The 15,461-nt window shown below is 34.6% G+C and overlaps 1 protein-coding gene across 6 annotated transcripts in view; it reads right to left on the bottom strand.

Moving 5' to 3' along the window:
• The window catches only part of FXR1 (FMR1 autosomal homolog 1), a 56,448-nt gene that overhangs the window by 24,239 nt on the left and 16,748 nt on the right, over positions 1 to 15,461 (bottom strand). For all 6 annotated transcript variants that reach the window (XM_059920581.1, XM_059920582.1, XM_059920585.1 and 3 more), the window contains 7 exons: positions 15,059 to 15,111; positions 13,530 to 13,623; positions 3,495 to 3,566; positions 2,930 to 3,078; positions 2,607 to 2,700; positions 2,037 to 2,153; positions 567 to 737 (listed from right to left, as the gene is read on the bottom strand). In XM_059920581.1, coding sequence (XP_059776564.1) covers positions 567 to 737; positions 2,037 to 2,153; positions 2,607 to 2,700; positions 2,930 to 3,078; positions 3,495 to 3,566; positions 13,530 to 13,623; positions 15,059 to 15,111 — 750 coding nt within the window. The remainder of the gene's footprint in view (positions 1 to 566; positions 738 to 2,036; positions 2,154 to 2,606; positions 2,701 to 2,929; positions 3,079 to 3,494; positions 3,567 to 13,529; positions 13,624 to 15,058; positions 15,112 to 15,461) is intronic.

The raw sequence follows: 15,461 nt of genomic DNA, 5'->3' as shown, positions 1-15,461 counted from the left end.
GTTCGAGCCCTGGTCTGGGAGGATCCCACATGCCGCAGAGCAGCTGGGCCCGTGAGCCACAACTACTGAGCCTGCACGTCTGGAGCCTGTGCTCCGCAACAAGAGAGGCCGCGGTAGTGAGAGGCCCGCGCACCGCGATGAAGAGTGGCCCCCGCTTGCCGCAACTAGAGAAAGCCCTCGCACAGAAACGAAGACCCAACACAGCCAAAAATAAAATAAATAAATAAATAAGTAAATTTACAAAAAAAAAAGAATAATCCTCATTTTAAAAAAAAAGCTATTCTATTATATGCTATTTATAACTGCCAGTGCCCGACAGTAAGCACTCAAAAAATATTTAAATAAATTATCTGTAATGCACATAAAACAGAGTAAAATTGAGAAGCAGTTGATTAAGGAACTCTTGAGAAGAGTACACATTAAACACAACCTTTAATCCCCCTATATACATGTAACGATTGCCAGGCTGATTACTTTAAAGCGTTACATCCTTCGGAAACTGAAATTCCAGACAATAGTTAACATGTTATAGGAAAGTTACCCAAGGTGGGGGACAAACAGCTTACCTCGCCGTAGATTCTAAATGTTCCAGTATCTTCATCTAGCTCAATAGCTGTAACTCCAGGAACCTTTCTAGCTTGCTGTATGTTACTACCATGTGTTCCTATTGCCAGGCCCATCAAATCTTCTCTCACAACAAATTCCTCATGAAAAGCTGCTGCAAGTTGTTTTGTGCACTAGTAAAAGAGGCAAATTAGAATTTATTATAAAAGATCAAAAAAAATTTTTGTACGCCTATGTTCATAGTATTATTCACAACAGTCAAGAGGAGAAAGCAACCCACATGTCCACTGAATGGAAAAACAAAATGTGATATGTGAGTACCACCAGAATTATTCAGCCTTAAAAAGGAAATTCTGATACATGCTATGACATGGACAAACATTGAGGACATTACGCTTAGTGAAATAAGCCACTCACAAAAAGACAAATACTACATGATTCCACTTACGAAAGGTATCTAGAGTACTCAAATTTATAGAAACAAAGTAGAATGGTGGTGACCTGGGGCTGGGAGGAAGGGGAAATGTGAAGTTGTTTAATGGACACAGAGTTTCACTTTTGCAAGATGAAAAGGTTCTGAAGGTTGATCAAATGTGAATACACTTCTCAACACTATCAACTGCACACTTAAAAATGGTTAGGATGGTAAATCTTATGTTTATTTCACTATAATTTTTTTTAAAAAAGAAAAAGAACTAAGAAAAAAAGGAATAAAGGAAATTCATTTGGGGTCATATAATGGAAGGGGAAAAAAGGTTGACCTGTCTATCTAATCATGGTCACAGAAAACAGTAATTCTAAAACAGTTTTCCAGAATTACTGATACAGGAAGCTCTCCAATTCAGATGATTCATGTTTCAAAACTCATTCACATATCCCTTGTTTGGAACTTTTAAATTAATAAGGGCATTAGTGTACTTATCCTAAAGATAAATGTACCCTAATTTCTCTAAGACAGTGTGTGTGTGCACAAGTGCGTGTGGGAGGGGGTGGGGGGAACACATCTCCTAATAGTGTGGCAGCGAAGAAGAGGAGAAAACAGGAATACCTTAGGATGGAGAGAAGCAATGATAGGCTCATTTTTAAAACTACAAGCCATGTAGCCTCTCTTCTTACCCAGGAGTCGTTACAGTGAACCAGTTACTAAGGAAGTGCATTGTGACTGATACAGGACAGTAAAAACCAGCAATAAAGTTCTACTGGAAATCCCTAGTGAGTTTTTAAGCTCTTTGGCACCTGTCATCCAAGTCCTAACAAATAACAGGCATTTAGCTGGCAAAAGGCTATGTTTGATAAAAGTAATAGAAAAAAGTAATTCTTCTAAGGACACAATGACTCCAGTTATTAGCCATAAAACAGGTCCCAAGTTGCCTTACCTAACAGTCAAGTAGTTTCAGCCGTGGAACTTGAACAACATACTCATGAAACTAAATGGAACACGCAAAAAACCTTTTACAAGTAAACCCACTTACTTCTAAATGCTTAGTGGCCTCTTCATTTCTGGACATAAGCATCAACTTCGTACGAATACTTCGCAAATGCATGTCACTCAAAATATTTACTCTCTTCACAGTTGCTTCACTGGCAGACTATAAACACACAAGTTAATCACTCAAAAACTTAAATCCTTTTTCAAGGTAATACAAACACAACCTTCCACATAAGGCCTTCCTTGATTTTCATCTACTATACTTCTCTCCTCACCTAACATGCACCACCCCCCGCCACAAGTTAATCTTACTTTGCTTTCTTAATTTCCATATTACTTAGATCTACTCTTCAAATTATGATTGGGGGGCGCGGGTAGAATCCAGGATCCCATACATTAAGGATTTTATGATGTAAAGAATATTATATTGATTTTTCCTCCTTACTCCAGGAGAAATTTACAAATTAACAATTTTATAACTGCAAAAAAATTTCTCCCACACTGTATTTTAATAAAGTCACTATAAAACAAGTTAGCTTTTATCTTTTGAAATATTTAATTATAAAATCTGTACAATATTCATTATCTACCTTAAAATATGGAGTTACCTTACCAGTATCATTAGCTGTGTGGTTTCTGGATGGTAAAAAATTCTGCATGCTCCTACTGCTTTCTTAAAATCTTTATGTGCATTTTCATTAGCACACCTAGGGAGAAAGTAATTCATGAGTAAGACCTAAATAATAGGTTAAATTTAGAGGGCAATTATAATGAAAACTCAGTATTTCATTTTGACACCACCCATTAAAACTTTTGTTTGTTAAAAAGATTTTCTATCAAAGTTTTTGACTGGGCGTCTGGGGAAAAAAGTTTTTTGTAGCACTGAAAAATCCTCTTGATTCACAAATCAATTCAACAGTAAACAAAATTACTCACGCCTCTCTCAAATCCTCAGGAACATCCACTGTGCATTTAAAGAAGGTATTTTTTTTGACAGTTTTATTTTGATTGACAGGCCGAAGTCGTTCAAATGTGACTATTTCATTGTAAGTGGCATCACAAGCAGCATATTCAATGACATAAAACTAAAAGACATCAAAATATTTTAAAAATCCCATCTGAACAAAAATAATGAGCTTTAAATGAAGTTCTAATTACCTTGCTCAGTTTAACCAGTAGACCCTCCCCCTTGTGGCACAAATACTAAGCACAGCTTAGTTACATCAATCTGATTTGCCTAAACCAGATTATACATTCTTACAAGCATGAACTATGGTGGTCCTCACATGCCTGCGTTATTTATACCTCTGGAGAGCAGTTTTGGTGTTTGCAAATCCAGAACACAAATATAAGTTACTGGTCTCATGACTTTTTGAAAGGCATGATTAACTATTTCTGAAGTAGGCTTTTAACAACTAAGAGTTGGAGTAACATTTACAGAACCAAGAGTGGAGGTGTTTCCTTGGAAATCAGTCACAAAGCAAGTTTCAACATCACTTACTTCTCCTTTCATCATTCGAACTTTAGCCAACCACCATCCACATGGTTCTTGATCATTTGCTCTTGAATACACCTGGCAAGAAAAAAAATGCCCTTATTCCTTCATCCAAAAAGATTTCAACACTATAGACAATGACTTATTATAAGCGCAAACTTCCATTAAATTCAAGAATCAAAAATTTTATTGTTAAGAGTAATACAAAGAACAGCCCCTGCTCACCGCAACTAGAGAAAGCCCGTGCACAGCAACAAAGACCCAACACAGCCAAAAATAAATTAAAAAAAAATACTGTGAACAAAATGAAATTGGTGTACTAAACATGATTTAATAAAAGTTATATACGCTTCAATTTTACTACTGAAAAATAAAACTGAACCCTCTTTGGGCAATTTGGCTCCTTGGAAATCGAATTCCAAATTCAAGAGGGTTTACTAAACATAAATATTTTTTTTTTTAAAGAGATTTATTTATTTATTTTCATTTTTATTTTTTTGGCTGCATTGGGTCTTCGTTGCCGCACAGGCTTTCTGCAGTTGTGGCGAGCAGGAGCTACTCTTCATTGCGGTACGCAGGTTTCTCACTGCAGTGGCTTCTCTTGCTGCGGAGCATGGCTCTAGGCGCGCAGGCTTGGTAGTTGTGACTCGCGGGCTCTAGAGCGCAGGCTCAGTAGTTGTGGCACACGGGCTTAGTTGCTCCGTAGCATGTGGGATCTTCCTGGACCAGGGCTCGAACTCGTGTCCCCTGCATTGGCAGGCAGATTCTTAACCACTGTGCCACCAGGGAAGTCCCAATAAGTATTACTTTAAAGAAATGCTTCTTACAAGACAGTTTTACATAGTGTAAAACATAGGTCTTTCAGTTTCTGTCAACACTGCTCATCTTCGAGCATGGCATTCTGATGATTCAAGTTATCAGAAGTAAGGATAAGCTAGAACCTTAATAAGATGTATTTTAAATCTGTTATCAGTATTTATAAAATGTTGAAATTAAGAACTGTTTTTAGGAAGTTTTTAAAATTTCTTCCTATTTTAAAATTCCTTCAAGGTATGACATTTAAATCCCTTGCTGAGGAACTTAAATGTACTAAAAGTCTTTGAACAAAAAAAATTATACACACATTTAGTACATCTAGCAGAGTACATACCTTACAAAACCTCCTATGCAAAAAAAACCCTGTATCTTATGTATTCTATAATTATCAGGTATTTTAAAATATAATACATTAGAAAAGTTTCCATTGAGAATTAGACTTATTTCTTATGACACAGCAGTTTGTTTGATATATTTTCAATACATGAGAAGGGGGGGGGAGGCTGGGAAGAGATGACTAAGAAACACTCACAAAAATCTTGATTAAACTAAGGTTGCCCCTACACAGGTGGGCAGAGAAATCTACCAATCAATACATGTTAACAGCCATTTGTGAAATAATGCAAACAACTACTGATAGGCAAACAGTTTTGGAAAGCCTGAAGCTTCTATCAAGATGATGATGAGAGTAATCTTCGAAGTGGTGGAATACTGGAACTAAAAATAAATAAGCCAAAACTTCATGATCAACTTTACTGCACACCATGATTAGAGAAAAGCTATGAGGGAAAAAAAAGCCTATATACCAATGAAGCTCCAGTGAACTCAATTTTAGCTTCTGCATTTCTTATATGAGTAAATCTAACTATTTCTTGACTCTATCCTTTCTTACAGATCTTCCAAAAAATAAGAAATTCTTACTTTTAGAGTAGAATAAAACTCATTGTCTTGCAACTGTTATTAAGCATCCAATGAACCCTTACATAAATCTAAGACAGAATCCAGGAACCTTATTTTTCCTACATCCTAAAATACTCTGCCATCTTCTTTGACTAGAAAGAAACAGACGACGAAGAAATGCACATTAGTCAATCCAATTGGTTAAATATGAGTGATGTAATTATAGGGCAAAGATGGTAATATTCTATTCGATAAAATTAGAAGCCGTCAAAAGTTCCAAAATACAATCGACCCTTGAACAACAAAGGGATTAGGGGAGTCAACCCTCCATGCAGTTGAAAGCTGAGTGTTACACAGACGGCCTTCTGTATATGCAGTTCCACATCTGTGAACTCAACCAACCACTGATCATGCAGTACTGTAGTATTTTCTATCGAAAATAATCTGAGTGGGAATTCCCTGGCGGTCCAGTGATCAAGACTCTACACTGTCACTGCCGAGGGCCCAGGTTCAATCTCTGGTCAGCGAACTAAGACTTCCACAAGCCGCATGGGGGGGCATCCGAGTATACATGGACCCATGCAGTTCAAACCCATGTTGGTCAAGGGTCAACTGTATTCTTAAACCACTGCATTCTGATAATTCAAGTGTGTAAGATGAAAGAGAAGAAATGATAAACTAGAGCTTATCAGAGATGGACTTTAAATCTGATATCAGTATTTACAAGATGGCTATGTTCTGGACTTATGCATGATAGCTGATGAGCAATAGGTTAATATTCAGAAAACTTTGCTCATTTTAGGTATATGTATTGTCAAAAACCAGGAAAACATGAAATAAAAACTTGGATTTCTTTGTTTAAATGCTTATTAAAATATCTAATAATGTTTATCTTCACCATCCTTTTATTCTTACTTCTGTAAATTTATATGTAAAATGACTTAAAAATATAAAAAACAATAAAAATGGCCCATTAGACTCAAATGGTAAATGTTGACTATTTTCCCTAGTATACTGAGAATTAAAAACCAAAAAGAAAATCCTGAGAACAAGGAAAGTGCCCTTTCCAAGCACTATCTTAGAAAGGCAGTTCAGCTAAACAGACTGGTATATCTCTTGTTGACCTACAGTGGATGGGTGCCTCAAGCTTGAATGCTGAAAAATGGGTCTTAAAATAAACTACCTGTTCTATTTCACCAAAGAATAATCGTCTAGGAATCTGGTTTTCTATGTAAGTTTACCTACAAAAAAGAATAAAACATTGTGGACTGTCTTGCAGCTTTAGTTCTCATTGAACACTAAAATGCTGGATTCCATTTTATACTTACATCCATCTCTGTAAACTTCATTAATAACGGATCCCTGAAAGACAAAGCCTCTCTCATAAAGCCAAATTAATCTAAGTTCCTGGCTCAAATCAAAATGCTATGAATTTGCCTCCACTTTTGTGTTGTGGGTCAAATAACATCCTTTACAAAATGAACAGTGTACTCAACACAATAAAAAGTCATTTTAATAACCCAGTGTTAAAACCACGCCCTAGTGTACTATGTCCGAGATGTAGATTACTGAATTTATTTATGACTACGTCATTGGAGTAAAAAGCACCTCACAGAAATTCCCTTCAGATTTCAATTCACTTAAATCCCCAAACTATTCCAAGAAAGCAATTCACACTCTAAGGCAATGGCCCTCATTTCTCTAACATTCTAAGTTTCTTCAAATCCAAGAAAGAGCTTAAAAAAAGACTAAGGAGTGCCCATGAGAGACCTAAAAACACAACAGTACCCAGATTGAAGAAGGCTACAGTTTCATGGAAGAATCAAATTCCAAAAGCCTATTTCAGTATTCTTTCTACCAAATGAACCCAAGTCAAACCTTACTGGCCTCCAAATTCTAGCACACAACCAAATTATGACTTAAATGGAATTCCAGTCTGGATCCTAATGTTATCAGCTTTTCATTCAAGTTAATAATGTTCAACGATGCCTTTCAAAGTTATAACCAAATAGAAATAATGTGAACACCAGCAGACAATTTCTACCAGTTTTTACCTAATTCTAAATAATGTTAAGCATTAAACTGAATGCTTAATCATAATAACCTGTCTTACAACTACATGAAAGACGTTTATTGAGTACTATTCATATCTATTTCATCTCATTACAATCTATGAAGAAATAGAAAATGTACATTAGGAAAGCAAGCTTAACATCTAGAAAACACTAATGTGATTTATCTACTTACACAACAGTATTATCTCATTAGTATCTGTGGCTGATACTTTAACAAATGGGTTTCATAAGTCTTGGAAACTGGCCAATGCCCAAAAGAAAAAGATACAAGTAATAAAGAATATGTTCACCTATTCTTTAATGTATGAGCATTCCCAAGCACTAAGACTAACAATGCTAACTTCATATTATGAGAAAGACTGACTAACTACAGACAGCTAGAATTTTCAGACTGGTTGCAAGAATCAAACTGAAACATTTTAAAAGGTAAGATGTAAATTATACATGTATATTGTATTTGTCATATAAGTAAAATACTAAATTAAAAAAATTGTAAGGTAAGAGGGCTTCCCTGGCAGTCCAGTGGTTTAAGACCCTGCACTTCCACTGCAGGGGGGCTCGAGTTTGATCCCTGGTCAGGGAACTAAGATCCCGCATGCCATGCGGCATGGCCAAATTTAAAAAAAAAAAAAAAAATTGTAAGGTAAGGGAGTGTTCTACATCAAATTATTCTTAATCCCTTTATCAAATTTCTCTCAAGGGACCTATCCCAGGATTATAACTAAATTATAAAGATGCAGAACCATAATGTCTGACTATCTGCCATAAAAGATGGAAGAAAAGGCATACATCACAAGAACAAAAACTTGCCAATCTGTATTTCAACCAGAAAACTTCACAATTCAAAAAAAAAGTTTTTATATATCAAATATGTTAAACCCAAGAGGAAAAACTTAAGAAGTCTTATAAAATTATCTATTAGCTTGAGATGTCAGGTTTCCTATGTAACACGTTTGTGTGCGTTATTAACTTGCTGAATAAGGTAGGCATCTTATAATAAAAAATAAGGCCCCTCACATGTGAAATCACTGGGGAAAAACTCTTTCTACTGCCCTTCCAATATCCCAGAACATTATACTATATATCCAGCTTAAGAGAATCTAAAGAACTCTTCATTTTCCCATCATCTCCAACTTTACAAGCTGAGCATTATTTTCTTAGCAATCTTTTTTTTTGGCCATGCCACGCGGCTTGTGGGATCTTATTTCCCTGACCAGAGATCGAACCCAGGCTCTCAGCAGTGAAAGCAGAGTCTTAACCACTGGACCACCAGGAAATTACCAATTTTCTTAGCAATCTTTTGTTAACAAAATCAACTACTAAGCAGACACTTGTCAAAAAAAATTAATTATATTAAATACTTTAAAGATTTAAAAATATATGCCACTTTTTAAGATATCAAACACAAAGCCACCAATTAGGTTTAAAAATAAACCTTTGAATCTTAGACTTTTCAAAACCAACTTTCTATTATAAGCCATATAGTGTCCTCTTGAGGCCACTACCAGACACTAATTTATGTTTTATAATTTCATCTAAGTCTCATAAATTGGCTGGAAAGGGCAAGCCTGAAGTAGCCAAACATGTTTGTAAAGTAATAAAATTTTAGAGTAAGCCATGTGAAATCGCCAATATTTAACCATACCTGACCTACAAGAATGGAAAGTTCATATGGCTGAATTTTTTAATTATTATTTTTTAATAGAAGCATAGTTGATTTACAATATTGGGTTAGTTTCAGGTGTACAGCAAAGTGATTCAGTTTTGTATATATATATGTGTATATCTATGTATATATATATATATACGTGTATATATATTCTTTTTCAGATTCTTTTCCATTATAGGCTATTACAAAACATTGACTATAGTTCTCTGTGCTATACAGTAAGTCTTTGTTGTTTATTTTATATACAGTAGTGTGTATCTGTTAATCCCAAATTCCTAATTTATCCCCCACCCCTTCCCCTTTGGTAACCCAACTTTGCTTTGTATGTCTGTGAGTCTGTTTAGTAAATAAGTTCACTTATGTCATATGTTAGATTCCACATATAAGTGAGATCATACGGGGACTTCCTGGCAGTCCAGTGGTTAAGACTCCGCACTTCCAATTCAGAGGGCATGGGTTCAATACCTGGTCGGGGAACTAAGATCCCACATGCTGCGTGGCACAGCCAAAATATTTAAAAAATTAAAATTTAAAAAAAATAAGTCATCATAAAGTATTTGTCTTTGGCTTACTTCACTCAGTATGATAATCTCTAGCTCCATCCATGTTGCTGCAAATAGCATTCTTTCATTCTTTTTTATGGCTGAGCAGTATCCCATTGTGTGTGTATATATACGTACGTACGTGCGTGCGTGTGTGTGTGTGTGTGTGTGTGTGTGTCTGTGTGTGTATACACACCATATCTTCTTTATCCACTCATCTGCCAATGGACATTTAGGTTGCTTCCACATCTTGGCTATTGTAAATAGTGCTGCTGTGAACACTGGGGTACCTATATCTTTTCAAATCAGTTTTCTCCAGATATATGCCCAGGAGTGGGATTGTTGGATCATATGGTAATTCTACTTTTAGTTTTTAAAGGAGTCTCTATACTGTTTTCCATAGTGGCTGCACCAATTTACATTCCCACCAATAGTGCAGGAGGGTTCCTTTTCTCCACATCCTCTCTAGCATTTATTATTTGTAGACTTTTTGATGATGGCCATTCTGACTGGTGTGAGGTGATATCTCATTGTAGTCTTGATTTGCATTTCTCTAATAATTAGCCATGTTGAACATCTGTATGTTGGCAATCTGTATGTCTTCTGGAAAAATGTCTATTTAGGTCTTCTGTTGTATGGCTGAACTTTAGATAAATGCCTGGACAGCTTAATGAAAAGCTCCCTTCTGGATCATTTCTGTTCTAAATCAATTACTAATGGCCAAATCATAGTCACCTTTCCATTCTTCAAAGAGGAAGGGTTCCTAGAGCTGCAAAAGAACAAGAGTTGGGAATGTGGCACAAAATTGACAACACCCTGTAATACAGCATGACATATTAGAAAGAATTAACATTCAGGACAAAAACTTACACTGGTTATTCAACTTTCTAACCTTCAGGCTACATTAACCTTGGAAAGGCTAATTAAAGTATTCATAGAGTTTAGAAGAGGCCCTCAAGAGACTATTATGTCAAACTGATAGAATGTGTTTAAAAAGCCAGTTAGTTATATATATATTATATGGGTTAGTGTCAGCTGTTATCACTGCTATTATAGTATTTACGACTAGCAGCACAAAGAGAACAGTAGCCAATGACTTAATTAAAAAAAAAAAAAATCAATATACTATGCAATAAATTACCCTAAAAAGAATCAAGTTATATTAAAAACCTAAATACTCTTTAAAAAAAAAAACGGGGGGGGGTGCATCTCTGTAGAAGTACTAAAATGGGTTATCTTGGAGGCCACACTGGGAAAACTGATAGATCTGAATCTGGGAAAATTGGCAGATCTGAATAAGTAAAAATATAAACTCTTAATGGCAAAAGCACTAAAGTACAGCTTTTTAAAGAATGCCTGGGAGAAAACACAATATATAACAGAAACTTACCCATAAAATGTACACATTTCCAACATCGAAAACTACATGGGCAAAAAATAAAATAGATAATAAACAGAACAAGGGGCTAACAGCCAATAAACTAATTTAAAAGACATTCCATATCACTAGTAATCAAGGTTCAGAAGATAAAGACAAAAGCTTCCTTCTATCACGTTTATGAAAACTTACAGATGAGATTAATAATAATCCAGCCAGTCCATCTATGAGGAAACAAACACCTTAATGTATTAGCAAAATTATGAAGTGGTCATTCAAAAAGCATTTTTGGAGGACAAAATGGTATAGTTTGGTATTATCAAAATTTTCAATATACATGCCTTTGATTCAGCAATTGAACCACCAAGATTTATACTAACAGAAAATGATTTACATAAGGACATTAACTCTTGCTTTTTATTGGAGGGGATAAAAGCAAAAAACAACTGTCAATAATTTCAACGACTTCTAATTATGATACACCTATACTAAGGAATATCATGGGGTGGTGAGAAAAAATGAGGTTAAATCTGTATGTGCAGACTTGAAAATGTCTACAGAATCTTAATTAACTGACTATAAAAATCACAAATAGAATGTATTCCCAATTTTTGTAACTTAAAATAGCACACATATTCTTTATAAATTCAAAGAAAAAAAATCTAAAGAGACATCTCTTAAGTAAGATTTAAGCTGGGGTGGGCAGATAAGCACACCTACATACCTACACTAAGAGGAAAGGTTCACTTTTTACTTTATGTAACTCTGTATCATTTCACTTTTTATATTAAGTTTTGTTACTTTGAATTTAGGGGGGGGGGCTTACATAAAGTTATTTGACACAAAATATAAAGTACTAACAACCATAATTCCTAAGCATTCATTCTATGTCATAAGAATAAATTCCTAACGCTGGCAAAAAAACAAAACAAAAAAGAACAATAAATCCACAGGTGGCAAGATTAATAATTTTAAACTTCTTCCCTATATGAATTTTTCAAAAATTTCAAAAGCACAAAAAATTTACAAAGTAACAGTAATATCTTAATTCCAGACCATGATTCTCATTAATTTTAAGGAACAAATTTCACCAAGACTGAACCATAAAACAGAAAGTGAAATAAAACACTCTGTAATCATCAATTTCCAAATCATTCAATAAAGTTTTGTATACAACTGGGGAGGCAAGCCATAAAGATGGTCCAGGAACTGGACAGGATCTTCCCAGATTGAGACTGAGGAAAGCACACTGTAACAACACCCTCAGCACACCACCAAGTTTTTCCTTTAAACTGAGCCTTTACATTAACAATAACTGTCTGAACAACAATTTTTTTTTTTTTTAACAATTTTTAAAATATGAAAAGCACTACTCACAGAAATGACTGCCACACATGTGGCATCCTGACACAATTAAGTTATAACATGCTTTGATTTAGCAAAAGCAGAAGGATGCTTGCTCTAATTACCTAGAGCAAGAATTAAAATCTAGGCAGAATTTTAGAATGTGAGTTCAAGCTGTTAGGGGTTAAAGCCCTACAATTTGACTTTCTAGCCTAACATCTACAATTAACTCAAAAGAAAATTTACCATTAAAAAAATTATGAAGAATAAAAGTGGCAAGTAACTGAGTTCATCTGCAAAGCACTCAGAACAGTGTATGGCATGAAGTACGTACTGTTAAGTGTTTATAAAAACATTTATTTAGATAGCTGTTTCATCACTAAAGATCGACCCGTGTTCCCAGTTCTCCTACCCCAGCCTACATAAATTAGGTACAAATGAGATTTGAAAATCTTTCAACACTATCAAGGCAACTCCTTGTGAGAAATACATTTAGCATATTTGAGCTCCTTGGAGGTATCAATTTCTTAAAAATCGAAAATCAAATTTTCTATCTCCAACAAACTCATTATGCTTCTATTTGACAATTATTTCCAAGTTTCTTTTTACATAACAGCAGGCATGTTAATCAAAAATAAATATAAAGACAGACATTCAAGATCTACTAAGTGACATTCAAGATCTACTAAGTGTGAAAAAAAACAAGATACAAAGAAGCAGCACAATTTTTATTTTTTAAAAGAGAAAAAAGGAAGAGCCTGGGAATATGCAAACCATGAAATGTGGTTTTTATCTCTGGGCAGTGATTTTGTTTTCTTCCTTGTAAATTTTTCTGAATATTTCTAGAACATTCAAAAAGGCAGTATGCTAATTATATTTCATATTGTTACATAGGAACTATATTAATGATCACTACAATAAAGGACAGCTACTAATACTGTACAAAGATACTGAGGAAAAAGCACAAGACAAAATGGCAAAAAAAAAAGGAAATAATGACCAACGTTCTCTCCGCCAGATTCTGTGCAAAACAACTCAAATGCACTATCATCGTTAATTCTCAAATTATTTTCACTTTAGTCATTAAAAACAAAAAAACTTGACCAAGGCTACAAACCTAAAAATGGTAGCATTGAGACATTAATCCCAGTTCTGGCTCCAAAACTCAAGCACTGCTACATTACACAGCCATTACCAATAGAAAGAATGGAGAAAAGGAATTAGATTTATTCTCTATCAGCTAAACAGATTTTCCAACAAGAATATTTATTTAAAACAAAAAAATAAACACAAGAAAATAAACTTATAAATACATACCTCTACTTCATCTCCTTCACTAATTTCTTTTTTTATATCAGGTGGTGGTGGTAATCTAACTTCATTAAATGGAACCTGGCGTTCCGGTTGCCAACTGAAGGATTAGAAAAGGAATTAACAACTTTAAAATATATTATTCTAATAGCCCCTAATACAGAAGCTACGTAGTCTATGCTTAGTGCTGTATACTTTTCAAATCAATCATTTAGCGTTCCCCAAAGAAAAACAACCTCTGTATTAAATCTTTTTCCAAGTAGTCTGTTGAGGTAGAACAGACTTTGCATGGCTCTTGATGAAGTTTATAAATAGTTAACATCATTGACAATTATATATTGCTTCCAAATTACTCATCCTAAGGTAACAGTACATACATTATTCTGCAAATGAAATAGGGTAAGTTCAGAGTAACAAACTGCTATAGTGGGATCAACTTATTACAAACACTTTTACCACTAAATGACTTATTAAGGAACACAATTTTAGAGATTATAAAATATAAGCTGCATAATTTCTTAGTGTACATGTTCACAGAAATATAGAAAACTACTCAATTATTCTGAATAGCTAAATTATGAAAAATTTTCTTACACAGATAGAATTTCTTTTCTACAATGAACACATACATTCTAATTAAAACCTAGAAAAAACTTACTTTTAATCTTTGTAGCAAATACGAATGTATTAAAACTACTACTTGAGCTGTTGCTTAATTTTTTGTGGGCTGTATTTTATAACTAAGTTGATAAAGCTAAAATGCTTTCCTACTTTAAGTTCTAATAGGTCATCCACATGCCTGGGAGGTACACCAGCACGTAAAATGCTCCTATGGCTCCCCTGTGCCAACGCTGGGCAAAAAAAGAGACAAGTAAAAGACATCTGAGTGCTTTCTTTCATCTTTACTGTCTAAATGGAAGCTGCTCAAAGACAGAAATCATCTCAACACTTGTTTCTACAAGAAACAGCTGTTGGGCCGATATCTATTCAGGCAGTTACAGAAGCAGCTTAAAAGTGAAAGTTGACCACTTTCTTTTCTGACCTTCAATTATACAGTGTTCCTTTATAACCCTTCCTAACCAAGCCCAGAACACCGTCTTTAACGTTTTTAGCACAACTTACCTAACCTTTACAATATCTATACAACTTTTTATTATTCCTTATGAATAATCAAGCAATTAAAGACAGCCTAATACTTATCTACAACATGATTTCAAAATTCTGCGTTTTTAAGAAGCAAGCATATTATAATCCCATTCGTGCCGTCTATTTTTGCAAAAACTACTTACTGATTCACATCCACATGTGATTTGACAAAGAAAGGGGTCATGGAAAAAGTGCCAAGTGAATTGTGTGCAGAAAACCAGGTGAAGTCAACAAAAACTAAAATTATTTGAACTCAAAAAGATAATCAAACCAATGACCCCCACCCAAAAGCACTCATTTTCCACTGGCAATAGAAACAGCCAAAAGCAAACAGTTTGGCACTACCAATCTTCAAAATTAGGATCTCTATCAATAAAAAAATAACTTACTTGTTCTCAAAAACAACTGTGAGGGAGTCTTCATGAACATCTTTGATAAATCCCTATAAAGAAATTAAAAGGAAATAAATATTCAATTAAATGTTAAATTAACTCTAAACCACTATATTAGAGCTACAAAAACAACATGGAGTACTGATAATAACCCAGAGCTTGGAATAGGCTAATCTGGGTTTGATTTCCATCTCCATCATTCATGAGCTGTTTGACCTTGGCAGTTACTTAACCTCTCTTTCATGATTACAAATAACATTAAATGACACTGTACTACTGTCAATCAGAAAAGCAACGTTCTCAACCTTAGCCAAATGCTTACACACTCTGAACCACTTGGTGCTCAGCAAAAACTTTTCAGAAACGTCTTTATCATACTACACTCCATAATGTACACTAT

Source organism: Balaenoptera ricei, chromosome 4, assembly GCF_028023285.1.
Source record: "Balaenoptera ricei isolate mBalRic1 chromosome 4, mBalRic1.hap2, whole genome shotgun sequence".
Taxonomy (NCBI): Eukaryota; Metazoa; Chordata; class Mammalia; order Artiodactyla; family Balaenopteridae; genus Balaenoptera; species Balaenoptera ricei.
Note: the sequence above shows the minus strand (reverse complement) of the source record. Positions and strands in the feature narration are given on the sequence as shown.